General features: G+C 37.4%; 1 protein-coding gene across 5 annotated transcripts in view; it reads left to right on the forward strand.

Annotated features, from left to right (window-relative positions):
* The window catches only part of LOC120538985 (transmembrane protein 150A-like), a 115,149-nt gene extending 105,472 nt beyond the window's left edge, over positions 1–9,677 (forward strand). For all 5 annotated transcript variants that reach the window (XM_039768651.1, XM_039768659.1, XM_039768642.1 and 2 more), the window contains 2 exons: positions 4,320–4,497; positions 7,990–9,677. In XM_039768651.1, coding sequence (XP_039624585.1) covers positions 4,320–4,497; positions 7,990–8,231 — 420 coding nt within the window. In that variant the 3' untranslated portion in view covers positions 8,232–9,677. The remainder of the gene's footprint in view (positions 1–4,319; positions 4,498–7,989) is intronic.
* Positions 9,678–10,507: the final 830 nt, after the last annotated feature.

Consider the following 10,507-nt stretch of genomic DNA (forward strand, 5'->3'; position numbering starts at 1 on the left):
ATGATGTCTATTTATATATAAATTCATTATACATTAATCATTCAGAATATTTTTGGAGTTTGCATAATGTGTTCTTGTTGCTTCAAAAGTTGCTTCAACCTGGGTTAGGAAAATAACATTCTCAATCCCGCTTAAACCAATCTGGGGTCGCAGAAGGGCCAGAACAATATTGGGACCTTCCCCTCACATCTGAAAACCTTTGTACTTTCATCTCCTTGACTTTGTCATTTGAGTTTTTCACATTACAGAGGTTTAGCACCTTTTCACCAAGTTTAGTAGTTCAGTCCTTTGCTGCCTTTTTATCTCACAGTGACCTACTAATTCATGTCTAGCAGGGTTGTTAGGGTATAGTTGGTCATTCTGCTTCTAATTTTGAGAAGTCATTGGAACTTTATTTAGGGATGGGGTGGATAGTAACTGTTTAGGATGGACAGATGTTAGTTCAAGTTTAAGCCGTAGCATTCATTGTCTCAATCAACATCTCTTGTTGTTTCATTTTCTTAACCTCTTTTCCTGGTGATGGTCAAGGTGCTCAATCATTATTCATTTTCTAAACCCACCTCATTCCAAAGTCTGCAAGAACCTGTCCTGCTGACAGTGGGCACAAGGTAATAACTAAATGAATACAAGGTGCAATTGTGGGAGAGGATGCTTTCATGCGCCAGCACAAAGCCAATAACAAGCCACTCAGTTCTGCATGTCTTTGGGAAACAGGAAGAAACTGAACAAACTTGAGACCAGACCTCGACATGATCTCGGAACTACTTATCTGAGAGTCAGCAATGTCCTATACATAATGTTAACAAATGCATTGTCATTTTATTCACCATTATTAGTTTGACCACAGATTCACAGTACACAAAGGAACAGAAAAGCACTGGTCTGGTATCAAAAAATATGGTCTGTCCTAGAAACTGAGCTATTAACCTCAAGGCTCTTTACTAACTCTGACTTTGTAGTTGACCCTGTGCAAGCTACCATAATCTTCTTGCAGTCTAGTTGTGCTAGTATATATTTCATAGAAAATGGTTATTATACTGTTAAAATGATGTTAGTTTAGATGGCTATGTCTCATTTCATGCTTCTTTTTTTCCTTTGAATTAAGTTTTACTACCATATCCAGGGTTGTTTTCTGCCCAGCGCCCAATGGTGCTGTGACAAGCTCTGTTCCTTTACCCCTCCCTCTCCTCACCAAAACCTCAGCCTGATAAAGCACATTTGGTAAAGGGTGGATGGACATATTTGTCAGTCTGTAGTGTGCTTTACTGTGATCACATTCCTTGGATGATGTGGCATAAAAGTGACCTTGAATATTTTTTCCACAGGCAGTACACAGCTTGCTATAGGTCAAAATGTACATGTGCCTTTTAGAATCCATTTCTTGTTATTGCTGGCAATCACTTCTGATGGTCCAGCTACAGTGCAATATTGTCTAGGATGAAAGCTGGTTTTTTGATGTGATGGTGTGACTCTGGATCCTACTTGCTTGTAAACTTCAAAAGGCTAACCCTAAGTCTTATAAGAAAGAGGAATTCTGGAGACAGATAATTGATGAAAATGGCCTGCAGCTTCAGTTTCCAAAGAACTGCGTCCCAGACAGTAATGACTGAGATGAGTGGCTTCTTTAGATTTTTGTACTTTCAGTTAGCATTGATGTAGACAGCTATGAACTCAAGTTTCCTTGAGATACAGATCTTTAGCAATTCAGACTCACAACTTATAGGTTTACTCAATTATTACATTTTTTTCTTACCAGTTTACTATTTCAATTTTGGTGTGGAATGCTGTTCTAAGTAGACTACAGGAAACATCTTATTCAAAAAAATGATAACGTGGTAAAACTTTGGATTTTTTTATTTGATAATTTTGTGATGCATTTCACAATGCACAATACTTGTTAATCTTATAATTTGTTTAGTAATGGACCACTCAAACATTGTGCAATTACACCATTGAAGCTTGTGCAGCCAATCAGAGTGTTGTGCATAATGGTAGAAATCTTGAGAGAATAAGAAAGCATACAATTAATAAGACTCAATTTATGTTATTTTACTCTTTTTTTATAACATTAAATTTCAATTAATATGTATTACCTTTTAACTACAGTACATCAATCCATCCATCCATCCATTATCCAACCCGCTATATCCTAACTACAGGGTCACGGAGGTCTGCAGGAGCCAATCCCAGCCAACACAGGGCGCAAGGCAGGAAACAAACCCCGGGCAGGGCACCAGCCCACCGCAGTAACTACATCAAATTAATAACCAATCAATACTTTCATGCTATCCATCCATCCATTTTGTAAATCTTTTAATCCAGTAGTAGGCATCATCAGGAGTAAGCTATTGCCAGCACTTGGGGGAGGTGTTAGTCCATCATCAGTCACACACTCACTCCAGTCCAATTCAAAATCACAATTAATCTATGATGTCATTAATACATTTTTCTGAAAATGGCAATATTTCAACTATACTATAATATGCATCCAAAATTAAATTTTAATGTATTGAACATGTTTTTGTGTTGACACCAAATGCAAAGCACCATTAGTAAAATGTTACGTGTTGAAAAGGAATGCAGAGCACCATTATTTACTAAACATACTTTTCAAATGATGAAACATCTTGTCTAATAGAAGTTATTCTTTTTTGTGCTTGATTAGAAGGTTATTGTGGGACAGGATAAAGTCCAGTTTGCATTTCAGTAACATGCCACCCAAAGTTAAAGTAGTCTCCCCAGATAATGAAAATAATGCAACAGTGTGCATTTAAACAATTTTCACTACCATGATACACTTAAACTCAATGCACTGTTGTCCATTTGAAGAGAAAAGTAAGTATAATTTTTATTTGAATTTACTTTAAATTATGCAGATGAGACTTGCTATTTTTGTGAACTAACTGCATCACTCCACCCATCCATTTTATGAGCCTACTTTTATGAAGGATCAGGCACAAGGTAAGAGCCAACTTTGCACAAGGTATCAGTTGGTTCTAGGGCACACGTAAGCTCTTTCATACTGGCCCATTTTAATGTTACTGATTATCCTAAGATACAGATGACTGATTGTGTGATAGTAAACATGCAGAACTCTGGAACTGTTAAGCAGCATCACTACATGCAGTGTCACAATAAACTGCATGGTGTTAGAAAAACATAATAACTGACGTTGATAAAAAGTAGTTATATTTAATTGCACCCAAGTTGTATAAAACATTTTGCAAAGAAGACATCAATATCATGCCACAGCTGGTGCAGTTTGAGAATAGGATGTTGTTTTTTTTGAGAAGTAAGATGTGCCAGAAATATTGTCAGATCAGAAGTGGAAGTGAAGACAGCAGGACCTGGGTTCAGTCATATTTTGGCAATTTCTATGCTACCCCTCTCGTCTATTGTGGTTACATAGACTGTGGACTACAGTGACTTTGCCTTTTGCCCATTTTTAAGTTTATTTCTGATGGTGTACTGAAGCATATGGTTGTGATATGGAAAATATGTAAAGTCCTGCCAACTTTTAAGTAACTTTAGGATCTCTTCCCGTAAGCCTTTTCACAGAGAATTAAATCTGAGTCCCTTTATTTTACTTGTGTAACATCCTGGAAACCACTTTTAACAGAACTCATTGCCTGAGGAGGTTTGGCTTTTTACTCCCCACTTACGAGAGTTACATGCTTCAGAACAGGCCTATGCAAGCACTACAAGCCTAGGCCTAAGCAAGCACTACAAGCCTCACAACATGTGCGGCGTGGCTGTTTGCTGAAGTCGGAAAAGATGGCCTGCAGTAACAGAAGTGTTTTCTATCGCTAATACCCTAATTACATTGCTTGAATAGGCAGAGGGCGAGATGAGGTTGTTGTTAGAAGGGAGATGGGCTAGGATAAACAGGTAAATAATGTTTTTAGCAAAAACACACACCTGAACAGATGTGCTTAAGGAAGATTTTGAGTGTAAGGCATTGAACAAAGGGCAATGTTATGTATGTCCCGCAACAGGATGGTTTTTTAATGGTTAGGTACAGGTAATGGGAGGGTTCTGATGGTTAATAAGTGTGCATTAGGAGGTCATATAATATACCTGAAGTAATGGTGATGAGCAGTACATTGCACTGGAACAGGCTGGTGAACAGTATGGAATTATTCAGTGGAAGGCCTGTGCAGGTGGCAGAAATAACAAGGAAAGTGTGAAGGTTTATTACACTGTAAAATTCTTAACGTAGCCATATCTGTGATTTATTCAAAGACAGATTTGCTAATTTACAGGACTTTGTTTGATTTTTGTTTTTGATTTAATTACAATATGTTTTGTGTTCCCTGCAGGTGGACAGTTCTAAGGTGCTACATTACATTGGAGCTGGAGTGGCTTTTCCTACAAGCATGTTGTTTGCGTGCCTTCAATCAGTGCTGACGTATCGCCTGGCACATACACAGCGTGAATATCACATTGCTCATTTGCGTAGTAGTCTTACGGTGCTAGCCTTCATCACACTGGTTCTCAGTATCCTTTTTCAGTTCCTGCATGGCACCTGCCATCCCATATTATCTTACTATGAATTAACACTCTCCAGATAAAATACTGCATATAGAAAGAGAAAATTTGTGAGGACAAGTTTGCTTGTTTCCTGCTGAGTTTATTTGTGTTTGTCATTTTTTGTCCTTTTCTCTCTGTCCATATCTGATGCACCCAATCAAGTATGATGTCTCCTTGTGTCACTCTTAGCATTCTTTCCCATTCTGTATTCTTGTGACAGATTCCTACATGTCATCTCTCCATGTCAGACACTTTTTTTTCAAGTGTAGTTGTGCATTTTACCATATTTAGTATATGGTATTATAACATAAAATCAGTTATTCAAATAATTATCTTAAAATTGTAATATTTTCTTATGATTGGGTTCAATTTAATTCATTGTCATTATACCTGACAATATGCTTCCAAGCAATGAGGTGTGGCTGAGTGTGCTTTTCCTTTCAGGACATTAACAACAAGCCCACTTCTCAATCAAGATGGCTCTGCTCTATTAGAGTGGTGCTTCACTAGCAGTTCAATTCTCATTTTATAACACTTTTTTATATAACCACGAGTGTTCACCTCTGGTGATCCTGAGCAGATCCAGGATTCAGCGTCTTTTATGTTTCTCCTTTTTCCTTGTGCTCAATCTATGTGTTGTCAATTTCTCTGACCTACAGAGATATGATGTCACAAATAGTACTTAGAGCAAAATGTTTCAATTATGCTTTAATTGTACATTTTCTTCAGTTGTTAGAAGCTCAGTTGCAATGAAAACCTAAAAATACACCATCACACCTAGATAGTGTAAGTGAAATATTTACGCTGCTGCGTCTACGGGTCACTCATACATCTACAAAGTCAGGAAATGAGTGATCCCTTTGCCCAACTCTTTTGTTCTAACAGAATAGACTAAAGCATCGATATAATTGTTAGATCAACATGCTGTTGGTTTTTAGAAGCAAAGTTTGATTATTCTAAACACTAGAAAAAGCTTGTTGTCTAAATTCTTTTCTATTTCAGTAGCAAAAAATTATTACAAAAAAACAAGAATCTAAAATCAAAGCAGATATATTTTATGTTGTCAAGCAGAATATCGGATAGATCCACAAATAACTGTTTCTTTTCCATCTTTTAATTATTTTCGAAAGGGCAGAATTGCACTTTATGTAATTAGTTTTGAAGTTCACATGGGAGAAACAAAATGGTGTGAAACAAAAAGCACAAAATGGTGCCTGTGCCATCCCACACGTGTATACTTATGGCAACAGTGCTTGAGGCATGGCAGCAGTGGCAGCCTTTCCAAGAGTAAAAGAAAACACTTTATAAAAGCATTGTGAAAAACAACACTCAATAGCCCTCAGAGACTGACAGTGTTATCAAGAGCTATTGGAATATTGTATTCTTCTAATAACAATAGAAACATCCATCCATCCATCCATTTACCAACCCGCTGAATCCGAATACAGGGTCACGGGGGTCTGCTGGAGCCAATCCCAGCCAACACAGGGCACAAGGCAGGAACCAATCCTGGGCAGGGTGCCAACCCACCACAGGACACACACAAACACACCCAGGCCAATTTAGAATCGCCAATCCACCTAACCTGCATGTCTTTGGATTGTGGGAGGAAACCGGAGCGCCGGAGGAAACCCACGCAGACACGGGGAGAACATGCAAACTCCACGCAGGGAGGACTCGGGAAGTAAACCCGGATCTCCTAACTGCGAGGCAGCAGCGCTACCACTGCACCACCATGCTGCCCACAATAGAAACAGTTTGATCTCATGTCTGTATAGATCCTTTACTGGTAAGCCTATTCTGTATAATTAATTACACTATGTAATAAATTCATATGTATTGTTCTGATTAAGGCTATGCGCTGCAAACATTAAAGTGATAAACAGTAATTTTCAAAAACACACTGTTTGACACTTGTAGAAACATTACAGCTTAAAATCACACAAGAAAACTGTAAAGCTTGTCAGATTCAACAAAATTCAAAGATGTCTTCTTCAGAGTTGCTCTCCAGCAGAGGAGCAGGAAAGGTATCTTCCACAGGAATCTGAGCACCCCAGCACAGAAAAGATGTATTATATAAGAGAAATGGGCACCTAATGTATTTCTGTGAAATATGAGACTTGCCTGTTAACACAGCTGTAAAAAATTGTGTTTTTTGCGATCAAAAAGACAAACTTGTAACTTCCCCTGTTTCAGCATGTATTGCTGAGTAGATTACAATATAGTGTACCCTGTAGATGGTTTATGCTGGTGTCTCACTGAGTTAATGGTTTGAGTTTATATACACTTGTGAATTTCTAACTGAATATGAATAGGGTCCATCCATCCATCTATCTATCTATCTATCATCTAAATTATTCTGGGAGTTTTTTTTTTTATTATACACACATTATGGCAAGCATAATGATGAGCCATACTTGGCCTTCCTTTGTCAGGTTTAGTTGACTTCTCAGGCCTGAGTCGTCTTTAACATAACTTATGCCAGTTATTCAAACTATTCTTGGACTTCTGTTTCCAACATCTTCTTGACGTGGGAGGCTTCACCCCGGACGTTTCCTTTTTGCCTATTATTAAACCCGGGCCCTCTTTATGTCATTTGTTACCATACAATTCTAATTATGCCACAGTAGCTTGATAGGAGGGAAATAAAAATTGGAAACATGGATGGTTGTTTGTTCTAACATTTTGTACCTTCAAGCCTGTGCAGACTGGTCCTTCTTAGCCCTTCCTATATGATATTTAAGTGCCTTTTAGACCTTCCTTAATGTATAATTGGGATTATGCTCCCAATTAGTGCTTTGTTCCTTCTGGGTTCTCTGCCTATTTCCTCTACATATTTCCAGTGAGTCTAACTTTGCTGTGTGTTTTTTGAAGGCGTTTGCTTGTGCTCCTGAAAATATTGATTATGCTTCTTTTTGTGCCAGTTTACATGTACCTTTCTTATGTCTACCATGGACAAAAGCTGTTTTTTGTTAGGTTAGTTAAGTTGATAATCGAGGATCCATCTTATTCTTTCTAGCTTCTTGCACAAGACTGGGGAATTCTTGTGTGTCTTCTCTCAGTCAATTCAAATGATTCTGAATGTTTTTACTCCAGTTTAAACTGTATTCCTTAACCCCTCCACAGCCCTTAATGGTAGATCAGATTCTTCTTCATTTTTCTTGACTCTGACATTGTTGGATCTTTATTGAATTGTCATTTTCCTCTGCCAAGCTATTACACTCGTATCATTTCATTTCTGCTAGAACAATTCCTTCATAATCTTCCTTATTGTACTTTACTTTCTGTACTTAAGCCAGCCATTTATTTTAAATTCACAGGGATGGACCATACCATCTTCTAAATCAGAGCCATCTTGATACATCCAGATGTCTGTTGTGTATTTGTAATATGTTCCCCTCATTGTTATTAAATTTTCGTGCTTTATCTGGTAGTATTCCTTAACCTTCTGTTTTCCAGGTGGAGCCTTTTTTGTTCAAGAGAGCTTTGCACTGCAGCATGCATCAGCAATTTGTGAATGGGCCTTTACAGTTGTCATCCTTGTTTTCTTTGGGACATTTGCTTATGAATTTTCAGCAGTATCAAATGGCACACTGCTAGTATTGTTTCAACGAGCCAGTGGAGAAAGGCACCACAAATCTGAGGCAGGAGTATCTTCCAACTCAAACTCAGGGCAGCCAGAAAATATATCCATGCTGTAGATAAAAGTGATTGGACGTTTGAGATATGGGCATCTTATATTAAATAAAGTGTTTTAATTTCGCCTGACGCCAAATTAATGTACATATAAGCTGGACTTCTATGTCACCTTGCGATAATTGATACAATCAAAAGCATTCAGTGTACAACATGCAGAGGTGTATGTGGCCTACTGTGCCACCTCCGTATTTTTTTTTTTTTTGTAAAATCCCCTTTGTCATCATATTGGAATGTTGAAGTCCATCACAAATAGAATTGACTGCATTAAAGGATTATACCACCTTTAAAAAAAGCATACAGGCTGTGAGGCTTTGTTGGACAAATTACCATCATTTTCTTTCACTTCAAGAAGCTTATATGAGTACACTGGGATTAAGTGCCTTGAATTTATTACCAGAATGTTCTGATGTTCTAATAGTGTAAAAAAAACAACTTTGATGTCTTAAAAAATACTACGTTTTTCAAAAAGAAAAATATTGATCTTTCTGGATGTAATCTGGATGTCATTCTTGGAACCTGGTGCCTCAGTTTTACTAATCTATGTGCAGACCATGGGTAACTGCTCAGGATGACTTCCAGTTAGACCAAAGATTTGAAAATTGCCTTTGAGGACCAGGAAATCTGTTCTGATGGCTGGTGCTGACAAATGTGCCTTTTTCTTAAGCAAAGCAGACTTTGAATCGTATCTCTCAAGCACCATCTTCCCAAACCTCATTAAACTCTCCAAAGACTTTTCTTTTTCTCTTGCGCAATATTGAATAAGGGACCAGACTGTTTCTTCTTTTACTTCCAAGTCAACATTTCTAGTCATGTTTATGTTATCCTTTTAGAAAACCAGCATTGGTCGCTGTTTAACCTCGACCACAAGCTCTATGCAGACCATGTTATTTGGTGAATTCAGTGGTCATGAAATCAAGAAGTGTCATGTTTTAGTGACTGCCTTCTTTAGAATAGCATCATTTGGACTTTAATGCAGATTCATGTAACTTCATGAGAAGATAGATTTTTTAATAGTCCTATGGATTAAGTTGTAAAAATGCAGATTTAATGTTTTATATGAGAATATATAAATATATATGTTTATATGTGTGTAAGATCTGTGTATTAAAGTGCAAGTACAAAGTTTAAAAAAATTTTTAACCAATATACTTTTAAATTCTGTATGTGTAAATTAGCACTGTACAGTATTTTTATCAGGTAAGGTGAAAAACATCATCACCTTTTTGTTTTACTAACAGGAAATTATTCCTAGCTTAGAGGTATTCATGTGAGCTTCTGTCAGATGCTCAACCACAGTGACTGATTTTAGTAATTAAAGCTGTATTGTATTTGACTGAGAAATATCAACAAAGAGAACTTTTATCAGCTATGCAGTCTTTACTTTGTAGTGCCTTTCTTTGTATAAACACCATACTTTAATATGAAATAAAAGACAATGCTGCAGAGAAGTTATATAGTATGTCTTAATTGTCAGTTCACATATGGACAACAAGTCCATCCATTCAAGTTTGTGCTGATGAGATGTTGTAATGGCTTCAGCTTATTTAGGGCAGCTAGACATCACATTTATCCAGCAACAGCCTTTAACATCTGGGGGATTATGGCCTCGACGTGAGGTATAACCCTTCCATAATGTTCTCCATCTCTTCTAGACAATGTTCAAATATTGTTTATAATGCAGGATTAACATTTCCCTGACTGCGGTGGGCTGGCGACCTGTCCTGGGTTTGTTCCTGCATTGCGCCCTGTGCTGGCTGGGATTTACGCCAGCAGACCCCCGTGACCCTGTGTTATGATATGGTGGGTTGGAAGAACACTGACTGACTGATATTTCCCTGACATAACACCATTATTGTTGCTATTACATTAACATATATTTTAATACGTTCCTGTGTACCATGTCACCAGAAAATGACAATGTATTGTATATTGGTTGGATGAGCACAGACAAATTGTAATTGTACTCTATACATGACTTTACTACTGCTCCTGCTAGTACTCCTTTAACCACCCTGTGCCTCTTGTTGTATACTCTATAAATTAGTGAATTTCCCCTTGGGATTAATAAAGTATCTATCTATCTATCTATCTATCTATCTATCTATCTATCTATCTATCTATCTATCTATCTATCTATCTATCTTATCTATCTAAATGCCTCCAGAGTTTCAACTGACTGTTGTCAATATGAAGTCAACTTTTAGTATACTCGAAGGGCCTCCACACAGTTAATTCCCCACTCTGTCATGGAGAATAAATTAAGGTTTTGTGCAGAGTA

Source organism: Polypterus senegalus, chromosome 1 (genome assembly GCF_016835505.1).
Source record: "Polypterus senegalus isolate Bchr_013 chromosome 1, ASM1683550v1, whole genome shotgun sequence".
Lineage (NCBI taxonomy): Eukaryota > Metazoa > Chordata > Cladistia > Polypteriformes > Polypteridae > Polypterus > Polypterus senegalus.